The sequence below is a fragment of the Maniola hyperantus genome, chromosome 20 (genome assembly GCF_902806685.2).
Source record: "Maniola hyperantus chromosome 20, iAphHyp1.2, whole genome shotgun sequence".
In the NCBI taxonomy this organism is placed as follows: Eukaryota; Metazoa; Arthropoda; class Insecta; order Lepidoptera; family Nymphalidae; genus Maniola; species Maniola hyperantus.
In genome coordinates, this window is record NC_048555.1 from 13,211,290 (window position 1) to 13,226,667 (window position 15,378).

At 37.0% G+C, this 15,378-nt stretch overlaps 3 protein-coding genes across 3 annotated transcripts in view; 1 reads left to right on the top strand and 2 right to left on the bottom strand.

Moving 5' to 3' along the window:
• LOC117991625 (protein prickle-like) overlaps positions 1–15,378 on the bottom strand; it is a 363,781-nt gene that overhangs the window by 221,628 nt on the left and 126,775 nt on the right. The gene's annotated exons all lie outside the window — the stretch shown is intronic.
• On the top strand, positions 3,979–7,078 carry LOC117991684 (glucose dehydrogenase [FAD, quinone]-like). The gene is made up of 3 exons (XM_034979282.2): positions 3,979–4,619; positions 5,368–5,483; positions 5,620–7,078. Exons 1-3 carry the CDS (start codon positions 4,272–4,274, stop codon positions 7,046–7,048), a joined length of 1,893 nt encoding a protein of 630 aa, XP_034835173.1. The 5' UTR covers positions 3,979–4,271; the 3' UTR covers positions 7,049–7,078.
• LOC117992044 (glucose dehydrogenase [FAD, quinone]-like) lies at positions 7,071–11,143 on the bottom strand. The gene is made up of 4 exons (XM_069505443.1): positions 11,124–11,143; positions 10,048–10,222; positions 8,789–9,101; positions 7,071–8,405 (listed from the first exon to the last, which is right to left on the bottom strand). Exons 1-4 carry the CDS (start codon positions 11,141–11,143, stop codon positions 7,105–7,107), a joined length of 1,809 nt encoding a protein of 602 aa, XP_069361544.1. The 3' UTR covers positions 7,071–7,104.

A 15,378-nucleotide genomic window follows, 5' to 3' on the forward strand; every position in this document is an offset into this window, starting at 1 on the left:
CCACAAACTATCCCGTCCCTAATGTAATGAACGCCGCCGGCCACGTCTGCATTCATTCATAACTATAAATTATAATATACCTACCTGCCTGCTCGTATGTTGGTAACGGTCAAACGTTTTTGAAAAGGTCAGGTTTTCGAAGATTACTACTCGATTTAAGGCAATTTATTATTATCACTACCCCATATTATAAATGCGAAAGTGTGTTTATTTGTTGGTTTGTGTCGCAACGGATAACTATGGTTTTTTGCACGGGTATAGAAGACCTGGAGAGGGACATAGGCTTTATCCCGGAAAATCAAAGAGATTTTCCCAAGGAATTTTTTAGAAACCTAAATCCACACGGACGAAGTCGCGGACATCATCTAGTAATATATAAAAGGAAAAGCTGACTGACTGACTGACTGATCTATGAACGTACAGTTCAAACTGGACGGATCGGACTGGCATGCAGATAGCTATTATGACGTAGACATCCGCTAAGCTAAGAAAGGATTTTTTAAAATGCAATCCCTAAATGGGTAAAACAGGGGTTTTATAACGAACCCGTAAAACGTAGCCTAAGTGTTAAAAGCTTATAGTTTTGGCTATAAATAGAATAAATTTCGAGATTAATGTCGATATAGGAATATTGACATTAATCTCGATCATTACCTTCCTTATTAACTTACTTCATTACCTTCCTTATTAACTTATTTCATCACCTTCCTTATTAACTTTAGTTGTAATCCTTGCTGTAATGAAGTACTTAAACCTTAATTTTCTCATCTCGTCCAACGTTAAACATAAAGGGCATTATGGCTTATTAAAACTTAATAGTGTCATCATCTTAGTTATTAACAATGAGTGGTTTCCTGAAGGTAAAGTGGCTTTATTTCTACATTCAGCTAGATAATGAGGTACAGGAAAATCAACGAGTTCCCATGGGATTGTTAAAAACGGAAATCCACGCAGACGAAGTCGTGGGCATCATCTAGTAAACAAGAAATAATATTGTAACCTAGCATCTAAAGGTAGGCTATACTAGGTGCGTCTACTGAACATAGATTTCAATACAACCTGAATCATAATAATAACTAGGTATACAATTATTCTGTCAATTCTAATTATTATTCTCACCCTTTATGGGAACAAAATTTTACCACAAACCTATAATTAAAATCCAATACGAATCCTATAAAATGCAGCACTAAATCCCTGTAATAAAATTTTACGACCGCGCCGCCACAAACCCATAGCGGTGGTAAGCGAAACTAATACGCATAAAGTTCAATCACGCGAACATAGATGGCGCTGTTCTAAATATTTAACATTTCTAACTTGGGGATAAAACTTAATTGGAAAATGGCCGTTTCAGTCATATTTTCATTTGTAAAGACTGTGCACCCCGGAGCAATTTGGTTATCGCATAACGATATAATATGGCCGTTCCGTTTGTCTGGAATTGGCGTGCAATAACAATTACAGGCCGTTTCATACTTATTGGCCCTTTAATGCGTTTGCGTGCTCGCCCGCCGCCCGCTGGGCTAATTTCTCAATTATATTAATGACTAATGAGAGAGATTCGTATAGTTTTCATTGTTATTATATTCGTTATGTCCTGTTTAAATATTGTTGCAAATAAAGATGCAATAACGTAAAATGGTTAAATGGTTAGTTAGTTACTTAGGTACAATTGAAATATAAATAGACTTACATAATGTTACAAAATTAATAATAGAGTATGTGAATAAATAGCGATAGTAGTAAGTAGCATTGACAAAAGGAAAAGGCACAACAGGTACATACATATAGATAGGTAGGTAATATTATACGTTTGTAGGTTTCGAAAGTACATTTATTTCGAAAGGTAATGATGATAGTAGTAAATCACCCACTTTTTTTACAAAGTTTTCGTCAAAATAATAATTTCGAAGTTACACAATCAGAGAAAAATGTTACTTAGAAGTCGACTCTACAATTACTGAAATCGACGCCTTCCGTGTGATTTATCCCATTTCGTGGATAATAATACCTAATGATTACCTAAATGACATCCTGGGCCACATACGTGGGTAAAATCTACCACAAGTATATGGGAATATACTTGTGGTAGCAACTTCGTCTGCATGGATTTATTAACCGACTTCCAAAAATGAGGTGGTTCTCAAGTCGGACCTTTTTTATGTATGTAATTGTAGGTACATCGATTTTTTCGAGGTTTCTGGACCGATTTGCAAATTATTTTTTTGAGGTGACTAGAGAAAGTTTCCGTGGTGGTCCCATTAAAATGTCTGGATCCAACTCCTTAATCCTGATGCTGCAGGGTTACTGCCTGCCTAAGTTAACAAGATTCAGGAAGTGTTCATAGTGAATTAATATTGTAGGTACCAAGCAACGACTTCATGCTTAGATTCCAAGTCCCAACTCTTCAACCCTGATGATGTAGGGTACAGCACTCCTAAACTATAATGATTCAGGAAATGGAATTGCCAAATTTTATAATTCTAGCTCAACGGAAAGTATACTATAGGGTTTGAGACCTTTGACGAGTCTTGAAAGACACAACAACCAGTCAGACAGTCAGACAGACAACAAACAATAAATAAATCTGAATCTGAATCTGAATCTGAAATGATCCAACGAGGGATCATTTTTCCTTTTGAGGTACGCAGCCCTAAAATGAAGTTTCAATTATTTCATTATAACTAAGCTAATTATGCCATATATAAATATAATTCGTAACAAAAGGTAATTCATCATTTCCAATGAGGTTTGTACATTTCCAACAAATAATTCACAAAAGCGAAATGCTACCTTGGAATTGGTATTCAGTAGAAACGGCATTACAACGAACCTCTGGATCATCAACAATGCTACAACAAGCAGGACGCACGTACTCCGCATAACAATGCTAACCTACGATTACCTGCGGCTTTGCTCATTTTTTTAATTTATAGACTAGTGCTTGGCTGCAATCAAAGCAGCCTCCCGATTGTGCAAGAAAAACGTATTCATCGTTATCGTAATCGTCAAAAAATTCGGCCCTTTGATTGCTGTTTACATTTTTTCACAGCCAATCAAAGGGCAGAATTTGTTGACGATTACGATAACGATGAATACGTTTATCTTTAAACACAATCGGGGGGCTCGGCTGGTGGCAAGTGATGATGCATTACTAGGTACCAATGCAATGGTCTAATTTTACAAAATTAAAACTTAATTTTTCCTACCTATAATGTCGAACAAGTTAATTTTACGTAGATAAATAATATGAACTCCCACACCCCTTACAAGTCTCGCTACCATCTTAGACAGCGTCATCACTTACCACCAGGTGTGCTCGCGGTCAAGGACTAACTTTTGTAATGGAATAAAAAAGAATCACTCATAATCATAATCATCATCATCACTAACCCATCGCTCGCCTCCTACTGAGCACAAGTCTCCTCTGAGAATGGGAAAGGTTTGATTCTACCACGCTGGCCAAATGCGGATTGACAGACTTCACATACTTTTGAAAACATTATGCATTATGGAGAAGTCTCAAGTATGCAAGTTTCCTCACGATGTTTGCCTTCACCATTAAGTGACTTTTTAATTGATTAAAATACACATCACCTCGAAAAGTAAGAGTACGTGCCCGGGATTGAATCTCCAACCTTCCGACTAGGAGGCCGACGACGCGACGTCTAAACCTAGGCTATCAGTTTTTTTTTAAATTCTCATTTAAAGAGCTGAGTCACTAGTGTGACTGTGTGGCTCTCGTAAGTCTACATAACACATTCAAACACTTAAAACTAGATCTAAATACTATTTATTTACTCATTATTAGGCTATCAGTTATCATCGCCAAAATCACTAATTCAGGGAAAAATAAAGTGTTCATAAAATAATTAAACACACAGATGGACATTCTGACAATTTTACTCATACACAATCGGATGATCGCATTCCATGTGTCAATAATACACAGTCGCTTGTAGCAAAACAGAGAAAACGTGCATTCCTAAGTAAAAAATCGCTTTAATAAATAAAACATTACTGAAAGATAGCTTATTAATATATGTATCATAATATCACATTTAATTTCAATAAATACATTGATTAAATTTAAATAAACAGTTATTTAATTCGATATCTTAATATCAACTAATGAGATAGTTTCAAATATTTGTGATAGTAAGATTGATAGTGATTGATGATTCAGAAAAGATTTTTAAGGAGCGAAGTACGTACATGGTTACATCGCTTGAGCTTATAAAATATGCGAAAAAGTTCAAGAAAATGCAATGACATCAGCTGGTAATATAACTGAAGACCTTTGCAGGATATGTGATGGTAGAATAGAATGCGCCCCCACGGCCATACTGCTCATATCGCTGGTTCATACGCTATATGGCCATATTGGACCTGAACCAGATTATTTTGGAAAAAACAAGCAGGAAATATTCAAATCGGAATACAAAACTAAATCTGAAGGATATCTAAGACATAAAGCAACTTCTAGATACAGATATTTAGAGGAAGAAAGAAGAGACAGTGAGGATTTTGAAACGGAATATGATTTTATAGTTGTGGGTGGCGGGACGGCGGGGTGTGTTGTTGCTAGTCGCTTATCAGAAAATAGGAAATGGAAGGTGAGTGTTTTTATTTCATAAGGCTTAGGACACTGTCTCACTAGGAGACCAGTGGCGGCGCAACCAGTCGCGTTACTAACAAATCTATACAGCACTGTAGAGAAGGAGTGTATTGTCACTATTGGCTTGTTTGCGGAACAAATTTGGTGGTGGCGACCGCTATTAACCGCTGGTGGCACAGCCATACGTATAGAGCTATTTAGCATCTTACTCACTCGACCACCAGTGTGTCACCAGTCACCATGAGTTATTGTTCTCATATTAGTTGTTCTTGAAACTTCGATAGATATTTTATCAGATCTTCGTATATTAATCGTATATTATGTTGAATTGTCCTTTACTAAGACGATTAGCTGAGAAAGAATGTAACTACCACCTTCTCTTTTCTTTACCTTACTTTTACGTCGTACGTATAATAAAAGCTCTTCAACGTCCATTGACTGACGATCCTGGTGGCTGCTCTGGGGTTTCTCGTTTGGTAGATCAAGACGGCTCAAAATAGTTTTGCTGATTATTTTCGGTAAGAATGACTTTCTGAACCAGTGGTGTATTCTTTTGACGATTCAAAAGCAGTCGTGAAAATTTATTTTGAATAAAAAATCTTTCTATTTCTGCACCATGGTAGCGCGACCAGTGGCGCCGCCGTGTCCTAGTAAGGCATTAGTGTTCAAATCTGGGTTTTTAATTATAATCAAGATAACACTTTAATAGCATTTTCTAATGCTGTAAATATAATCTAATTTTTCAGGTGTTGCTCATTGAAGCAGGTCCAGAAGAACCCAAAATGGCCCTTATTCCTGGACTCACAAGTGAATTTAAAGGTTCATCTCTAGATTGGCAGTACAGCATGAGACCAAAGAGGGGGTGAGACTTTTAATGATTTAATAAGTTTTGAGCCACTCTTGGGCCCGTCAAAATTTTGAAACTGCAAAAAGTTATTAGACGACGGGCCCTACGGACAGTATATTTCATCAATCATAATAGTATGTTTCTATTACAGCTTCTGTCAGAATCGGATCACAAAAGGCTGTGAGGTCGTGCAAGGCAGAGTTCTGGGGGGAACCTCCACCATCAACGATATGGCGTACATGAGAGGCAGCCCCGCAGATTACGACGAATGGGCTCTTAATGGCAACGAAGGGTGGAGCTTTAGTCAAGTGCTACCTTACTTTAAGTATTCAGAGGGAAATTATAACAAGGATATATCGAAAAATAAGTTCTATCACTCCACGCAAGGGCCGCTCGACGTCGGGCGATATCCGTACGTAGACGACAACGTTGACGTTCTACTCAGTGCTTTCAATGAACTCGGATATAACTACACGGATATTAATGGAAGAAATCAACTTGGTTTCATGAGGATACAGACATTATCGTATTTTGGTGAAAGAGTCAGTGCTTACACAGCTTTTATTGAACCGATCAGAAAATTAAGATCCAATTTAGATATAGTAACGGAAGCTCTCGTAACCAAAATAATATTGGAAGACAGAAGAGATATTCTTAAAGCTTTAGGTGTAGAATTTATTAAAAACGGTAAAAAAGTAACCGTGAAAGCTTCAAAAGAAGTAATCATAAGTGCTGGTGCAATAAATTCCCCAAAAATATTAATGCAATCTGGTATAGGGCCAAAGGAATACTTAGAGTATTTAGATATAAAGGTTCTCAACGACTTGCCTGTGGGTGGAAACTTTCAAGATCATTTATCAGTATGTTTACCAGTGATAAAACTTACTAGAACTGCGACAACATCAAAGTTTACAGAAAAACTAAAAGATATTACAACATACTATTCGAAAGGTATCGGTCCTCTTTCAGCTAATTTTCAGGTCGTTGCATTTTTCGAATCAAGTATATCAGAGATACTCGGTACACCTGACATAGAATTTAGGTTTCGAGGCCATGATTCAAATATGTATTACGACAAAATAGATATATGTGTCTCACTTTTAACGCCTCATAGCAGAGGGCAAATCGTTTTGAATGCAACAGATCCTACATTTGGGACTCCATTGATTTATCCCAATTTTCTTAAAGACCCAACTGATGAGAAGAAATTGTTGGAAGGAATACAGGAAGTAGTTAAATTGTTTGATACAGAGGTATTCAAATCCGCTGAATTTGAATTTGATCCGCGGCCAATTCTAAATAATGAGTGTAGTGAGCATGAACGTGTTTCTGAAGCATTTTGGTCGTGTATCATAAGGCAATTTTCAGCTCCTTTGCATAATTACGCTGGAACATGTAAAATGGGACCATCTAAGGATCCTGAGGCCGTAGTTGATAATAGTTTAAGGGTTTATGGAGTAGTCAATTTAAGAATAGTTGATGCGTCAATAATGCCGAAAGTAACTAGAGGCTCACCAGTAGCGCCTGTCATAATGATAGCTGAAAAAGCGAGTGATCTAATAAAAACAACTTGGTACTAAGAAGCGTTTTATTATCTAACTGGCTTAAAATTAATTATTGTACATTATAGTTATCCCTATCTTCTAAGAAAATTTCCTTTATTTTCTTTCCAGTCTTTTTTTATTATTTTACTGCCCTTCTCTGCAATCATCACCGTAGGAGCAAAAATTCCACCTCGTACGTGTGTTGGCATCACAGATGCATCGACTATCCTTAGTCTTTCAATACCATAAACTTTGAGATCATGATTTACCACTGAATTTGTTATATTTCCTCCCATACGACACGTTCCTATAGGATTTCCTAAAGCTTTAGTGTAATGTCTTGCTATGCAATTCCACTGATCTCTGTTCTGTAATCTGTCGCAAGGAAATAAATCTAGTGGAGCTAATTTTACTTCAGCCTTTTTTAGTTCTTTTGTATTCAGAAGTTGCAATGCAATGTCAACACTATCAATTAATGCATCTAAATCTTCGGATTCTTTTAACAGATTTGCTTGTATAACAGGTCGACCATATTTCGGATTTCTTTTATTTAATGTCACTTTGCCTTTACTTTTTGGTTTCAGTAGTACAGGATTTATATTCACTAAATTATAGTATGATAACGGCAAGCTAGATTCTTCAGCTGTGTGTACACTTACATTTGTGAGCATAAACTTATCACTTCTAATATAATTACCTTCCAAGGCTAATTCTACATTGGGGCCATTTTTATTTTCAAATAGTTGGATGAATGCTGATATTTGATTGATTCCTCTTGAGGCCAGTGGTCCGCCTCGATTTTGGAACCATGTTTTAAAGTCTTCTATTATTTGGTTTTCATCAACAGTAATTTCACCGAGTGAAAAAGCTAAACCACCTGTTGTGACTTGATCTTGATAATTGGCACCAACCGGGAGATCAATTAACTCCGAAATATTGTGTTTAGATAATTCATCTTTGGGTCCTATTCCCGATAAATGTAATAATCTCACATTATTAATCGCACCTGCAGTTAAAATAGTTTCCTTTTTTGCATATGCCTGTTGTTCTTTTCCTTTTTCAACTTCATATAAGACTCCATCCACAGCTTTTTCTTGATTATCAATAATCAGTTTCGTGACCATAGCTCCAGTCTTGACTGTCAAATTCTTCCTATGTCTTACGGGTTTTAGAAAAGCCGTATTTGCACTTAATCTAGTATTATTGGATATTACGAATTGGTTGTTAATAGCCGCTTCTGGCACGTTCGTGTTGATGTCAATCGAACGGAAGCCCATTTCTGCAAATGCTCCTAGAAATTGCTCCATGTGACGATCCATGTGTTTGAATCTTTGGACGTGCATTTCTCCTCCTCGGGAATGATAGAATGAATTCATTAGAATGTCATAATCACCTGAAACATAGAAAGAGATTTTTATAAGATTTTATTTTGTAAATTATACTGACTTTAATAAGTTTTGTAATTTTGGCGAAAACAAAATGTTTTTTAGATAAAATTCTAATAACGACACTACGTGTGAAGAAATATTTGTTGCTTTACTAATACTAGAATTCGCCTTCATCCGCATGGATTAAGATTTTTTTTTAATCCCGTAGGAACTTTTTAATTTTCAAGGATAAAAAGTAGCCTATACCCTTCCCCGGGATATAAGCTCTGTGCCAAATTTCATTAAAATCGAATATACCGTTAAAAGCTAGTAGACAGACAGACCGACAGACAGACACACACACTTTCGCATTTATAATATTAGTATGGAAGTATGGATTATGTGTTACCATTGTCCTCTGAGGTCTTGAAATGCTCTACCAGATTCTCAAACTTCCATTCAAGGGAACCTATCTCCCCATTACTGTGCCAAGCATCAAAATCTTTCTTGGACCCTCGAGTATACTTCATATCATTCACTACGCTGGATCCTCCTAAGACCTTGCCAGTTTTGACCTCACAGCTGCCTCCAGGTCTTGACAAACAGGAAAACCCGTTCCTCTCGGTTCTATAGTTCCAGAGTATCGGTCGGAACTCCTTTGTGGGAACGCCGGGAATGTCATAGTCTATGTTTTCTTCTTGACCAGCTTCTAGTACCAGGACCTTAAAACATGATTTATTGGTAAACTAATGTTCCTTATAACATACTAGACATCGCCCCCGGCTTCGCTCGGTAAAAATATATATCCTCTTTATTCGCTATCCCGTCGAAATTTAAGAAATTCCTTGTCTACATTATAAAGGGATAAATTAAAATAAACCTAGTAAGCTGAAATTTTGCACAGAGCCTCTGTCAGCTTTCTAAGTTCAAAGATTTAAGGTGGGCGGTGTTGAGTCAGTCAGTGAGTGAGACAGGACTTTTCTTTTTGTATGAATTGATTTTAGGAATAAGTTAGCATAATTTCAATATTCCTCAGAGCTCTTCAATAACTTATGTACTTTGTAAGGCACTTTGTTATAAAAATTGTTGAAAACAATCACACATTAATCACACTTAATAATTGTTATAATTGATTCGAGGTAACGTTTAGAATACCTGCAATAGAAATCGAAGAATTTACCTAAATATTAGAATCCTATTAGCTCTCCATTTAGTTTATCACTCACTTCAAGGTATCCTAATAAGAAAAGATTTACTAAATATAAATTGGCTTAAATGAATAATTTTAAAAGCATAACTTTTATAGATAGAAATCTATGCAATATTTTAATAATAGTTTGGTCTAGAATATAGATAAGTAATGCTAAATAGATCATACTTCAAGAACTTTAGATAAGTGGCATTTTTGTAACATCGAAAGTAGGAGAACTTATGTCTTTCTGATCTAATCTAATTCGGCCTGCACTGCCCAGGTCTGGGAAGGGCTCCCTCCGACCATTCTACCATTCCCTATGCCGCGCCTCTTCAGGCCACGTAACCGTAAACTTATCTAATGGATCCCGCCATCGTCGCCTCGGCCTACCACGCTCGCGCCAGCGTAACTTATGTGATCTGGTTAAATATGGTAAGTACCAGGAAGTTGTTGGGAGGAAGAAGAGGGACATATACCTTCCACTCAGGGTTAGCAGAGAGTCTGTTAGCCAGCACGCAGCCGGCAGTTCCTCCACCCACGACGATGAAGTCAAACACACTGTTCCGCACATCCTTCTCCTCTTTACTCTTCGTGGCTTTTGTGAACAGGTCTCCTTTTACCATGGATGTGGTGAGGCACAGACATACGACACTGAAGAACAATATATTAATAGATAATTAGATACTATGTTACACCAAACTTCTAGTTGGTAGTAAATAATATAGTTGGTAGTAAATAATAAAAATAAAAAACCGGCCAAGTGCGAGTTGGACTCGCACACGAAGGGTTCCGTACTATTGTACAAGATAATTTATGTGTAACACTGCAGGATAATGACAACAGCGCCATCTATTTTCTATAAACATTTTAGTTTTTCGGCAGGGCACTCGTGTTTTGTAATTCTTTACGGTTCCGTACCGCAAAGGGAAAAAGGAACCCTTATAGGATCAATTTGTTGTCTGTTTGTATGTCTGTCTGTCTGTCCGTCTGACATGGAGGCACTATATTGGCTTTAAAAAAAATTATAGCCAAAGTCACTCGGGATGACGCAAGGATACCCCATGAATGTGGTGTTTGGTAGAATTAAGAAAACAACATACCTACTCGTACATTACACGAAAGCTGAAACATTAGGGACTCTCCATACACATTTCACAAAGGACATTACTCTCCTTTTTAGGATTCCGTAGGTACCTAAAGGGACCAATGGGACCCTATTAGGTTCTAAGGTGTCGGTGTGTCTGTCTGTCCGTCTGTTCGTCCATCCATCTGACTATCAGCGGGCTGCATCTCATGCACCGTAATAGGTACTAGAGATTTGAAACTTTAACAGAAGTATATTATGAGTGTATATTTCTATCTAACAAAATATATGAATTTCAAAATGGATGCTATTAAAATAAAAAAGCACATAATCCTGTACGTTGGTATACGGAACCCTTCGTTTGCGAGCCCGACTCGCATTTAACCGGTATTTTTTGGACAATCGTGTAAAAACTAAAAACACTAAACATTGCGAATTAGTCACCAAAGAAATTAAAAACTTTCTAACCTAAACACTTTTATCTCCATTTCTAATCACAGATTACCAAATTGAACGTTAGGTCAACCCTCCATCAACCTGGACTGTGAATGTGAATAACCGACGAATCCGAAATGGAAGTTATGTGTTAGACACGCTCCGCCGCACTAGTATCCTGCCTTTCGAGAGGAACTATTAATTGTGAAACCGTTTAGTTGTAAATAATTGCGCTTATGTAATTACTGATTGATCCTTCCTTCGCTGTTCAAGTACAAAGGTGTGTCTACATCATATTACGAAGGTGCGTGATTAACGATTATGTAGCTACTGCATAATATCACACTGGGTAGCGAGCAAAATGTCGAAAAAATACGACTGTAATATGGAACCCTCAGTGCGCGAGCCTAACTCGCACTTGGCCGGTATTTTTTCTTTATGTTACAACTAGCTTATGCTCGCGACTTCGTCCGCGTGGACTACACAAATTTCAAACCCCTTTTTTACCCCCTTAGGAGTTGAATTTTCAAAAATCCTTTCTTAGCGGATGCCTACGTCATAATAGCTATCTGCATGCCAAATTTCAGCCCGATCCGTCCAGTAGTTTGAGCTGTGCGTTGATAGATCAGTCAGTCAGTCAGTCAGTCAGTCAGTCAGTCAGTCAGTCAGTCACCTTTTCCTTTTATATATTTAGATTATGTCAAGAGGTCTTTCATGATGAGTGAGGTCAATTCTGATCCATAGAATTCCTTTCCAGCTTTATATTCCTAACTTAACTATGGTAAATAGAATGCAAGCCAGATGACACTCCTAGCTTATAGCTAGACTCTAGAGGCAAAGCTCCGGAAAGGCTTGCATAAATTTGCAGGAAGGGGAGCTGGTTGACCGGAAATTAAGTTGGCCAGTATAGCTTGTTTATGTTGGGGAACGTGGGCTCGATATTATTATGATAACTCAAACTTTATGCACTTTATGGTATTTTGATAATGATAAGGATTTGGATATCTCTACTGATATTACGATTTGCAGCAGGAAATAGTTCAGTAAAATTTATTTTCAGTCAGACATGTTATTTTAATGGCTATTATTTTGTTTATTTTGTTTATTTTGTTTATTTGAAAGTAATCAACAGCGTAAATACATAATTATTATTTAAATTTAAATCTAGGTATAACAGAAGGCCAAAAGAGATTACTTAAAATTATAATTAAACTATTTTAACAGAATAGAGTTAGAATAAATGTAGGTATATACAATAATAAAATAAAATTACAACAGTGTGTGTATGATTGTATGTGTGTGTGTGTATGCGTGTGTGAGTGTGTGCTTATGAGTATGTGTGAGCGTGTGTGCATGTGTGTGTGTGTGTAAATGGGAGTGTATGATTATAATTCTTCTGTACGACCTATATCTACACATTTCAGTTAAATGAAATAAAACAAATCCAACAAGTTTTGGGTCACATTAGAATAGTATAATCACAAATAAATTTCAAAGAAAAAAAACATTTTCAAGCAAAATACATCATAAAATACCATACCATAAATACCTAATAATAAATGAAAATTATGTTAATAGTTAATACCTATTAAAAAGCTTATTTAAATTATTATGTCCAAGTTTTCAATTGACGCCATCTAGCGGTACGTAGTTTAACCACGGTATTGAACGTTTGTCCAATAGTGGCAGCATTTCACCAGAGATGGCGCTACTAGTTCGAAACAAAACAGGGTCTTGGACTGTGTAGTAATAAAATGAAGTGTTTTTTTGTATAGTGGTAAGTTAATAGGGCTAGAATGCATATATGCGTATCAATGTAGACGCCTGATAATAAAAGATTTAAAAAACTCATGAATTTTATTTATTTTTAAAATAATTAATTATTAACGTCACGCGGTACGGAAAGCAATTAATGACGTCACATGGCGTAAACGACAAATATTTTTCAATTTTTTAACATTTTCCCACAGAAATTACAAGATGTTGAAAAATTTAAAAAAAATCGTGTACGGATTGTGACGCCAATTATTCACCTTCCGTATAGCGTGACGTTCATGGTAAAAATAAATCATTTTTTTTTTTAATTCTCTTTAATAATGAATTCTATCTTCATAAACCAGGTACCGCTACAAAAAAAAACCACATCATTTTATTACTACAGTCCAAGACCCTATTCTTCGCACTTCGCACAATTACTTTGATTAGTGTATAAGGAAAAGCTTAGTGTAGACTGCAGTATAGAGGTAGGTAACGTCGGACAGAAAGTTGGCACATAACTCATGCCATCCACAATCCACATCCACCGTCAGTAATTACGTGGCTGGTGATCGTAAATCAACGCTATCGGCGCGCGAGTTCGATACCAAGGAATTATTCCTGTTATACACTGAACTGCTTTAATTAGACCTATACCACAGACTAATGAGCACATACAGAGCACAGAGAATTCAATCTCCAGAGTACGCATATACAAGGTTTTGCATGAAAACAAAGGCCGGCAACGCATTGGTGGTTCCTCTGGTACTGCAAATGTTCATGAGCGGCGGTAATCACTTAACATCAGGTGACCCGCCTGCTCGTTTGCTGGCCATTTTATTTAAAAAATTCTGTTCGTCTGTCCGTCTGTCGGTGGTGTCTGTCAAACCTATAGGATACTTCCCGTTGACCTAGAATCATGAAATTTGGTGGGTAGTCGGTAGTCGGTCTTATAGCACAAGTAAAGTAATAAATCCGAAAACCATGAATTTGTGGTTACATCATTAAAAAAATTAAAATGTATTTTCAATTTTCAAAGCAAGATAACTATACCACGTGGGGTATCAGATGAAAGGGCTTTTACCTGTACGATCTAAAACAGATTTTTATTCATAAAAGTTTTTGATTTATCATGCAAAATGTCGAAAAAAATACCCGGAGTACGGAACCCTCGGTACGCGAGTTTGACTCGCACTTGGCCGTTTTTTTTAAACTAAAGCTACGAGCTAAAGTACGAAAGCTTTATTGTGCTTAAGTAAACTCCGACTTGAAATCTCAAATCCACATTTGGAATCCTATCGTTAGGCAATAAACGTCGGTCCGGTCCATAGAGCATGGTCCGGTCCGATCCCACAAATGCTATACAATGTCCGTCTCGTAGAACCGGGAAGGACATTAGAAATGCGCCTAAATCCTAATGTCTATTGGAGATAACGCGCCTTAAGATGTTACGGCTACTTCGAGACCGAGAGCCACAGAGATACAAAGCCAACTGAAATGTTTTTTTATATTAGATAATGCTCACTATCAATTTCTCAAAGTACACATTTTGACTGTCAATTGTTGCAAAGATAGTGATGTAATGGTAATAATTAATTACGTAAACTCAAAACTAAAATTACGAAAATTCCAAACGCGCCCAGGTCTGAGAAGAGACCACACAAACTCAGTTGGGTATTCCTTTTACTATCGTCACAAAATCACTTAAACTTATTGGCATAATTCTTAAACTTTTAAAAAACTATCGTAAATACTGCAGATAAAAGCTCATATACGTTTTTATCTACAAAAGTGAAGACAAATTCGTCCGCTTGTATGTGTGATATATGCATGCCATAGATTTTGAGGCGGTGTATTTACTCACTTTTGGGTAAAACGACACCTACGAGAATGATTCAAAATTATAGTGACATGTTACCAGTTCAAGAAAGTGACAATTATTTAAAATGTTACTCCGAAAAGTTAAAGGTGCGATAGAGACAAAAAAGGTTATGTTCTAAATTATTAGCTCTACAATTGCGGCCGATTCTCTTTACACAATCTCTAAACCATCCTTTTCCGCAAGCAACATTATGAAAGGGATATCAATAGATTTAGGCATGACATTTTAGTTTAGTTTAGAGATTGTGTACAACGGAATTAGCCACACTCTCTCTCGTCTCTATCTAGATATTCGTAGGTCTGCAGCCTCGTGTTAAGGGTCAGCGAGACAAATCAGCGGCGATCAGTCAGCGGGATAAGGCGCTATCACACGCAGCTGTCGCCGTTCCCGGGACACGGGATAATTCCGGGATTGTGCAGCTACTGGGACGGTTATAGCTAATTTAATGAGTTTATTTCGACTTCATGAATTTTCGCAGTGACGGATCATGATCAACCCAGCTTACAGCTGAGCACTGGTCTCTTTTCAGAATGAGAAGGGTTTCATGGCCATTGTCTACCACGCTGGCCAAGTGCAAATTGGCAGACTTCACACACTTTTAAGAATACTATGGAGAACGCTCAGGCATGCAGGTTTCCTCGCGATGTTATA

Coding starts and splice junctions, on each gene's coding strand:
- LOC117991684 (XM_034979282.2), top strand. CDS start 4,272: ATGACATCAGCTGGTAATATAACTGAAGACCTTTGCAGGATATGTGAT. Junction 4,620..5,367: donor CAGAAAATAGGAAATGGAAG/GTGAGTGTTTTT, acceptor CTAATTTTTCAG/GTGTTGCTCATTGAAGCAGG. Junction 5,484..5,619: donor AGCATGAGACCAAAGAGGGG/GTGAGACTTTTA, acceptor TTTCTATTACAG/CTTCTGTCAGAATCGGATCA.
- LOC117992044 (XM_069505443.1), bottom strand. CDS start 11,143: ATGGAGATAAAAGTGTTTAG. Junction 10,223..11,123: donor ATGGAGATAAAAGTGTTTAG/GTTAGAAAGTTT, acceptor ATTGTTCTTCAG/TGTCGTATGTCTGTGCCTCA. Junction 9,102..10,047: donor CTGCTAACCCTGAGTGGAAG/GTATATGTCCCT, acceptor TCATGTTTTAAG/GTCCTGGTACTAGAAGCTGG.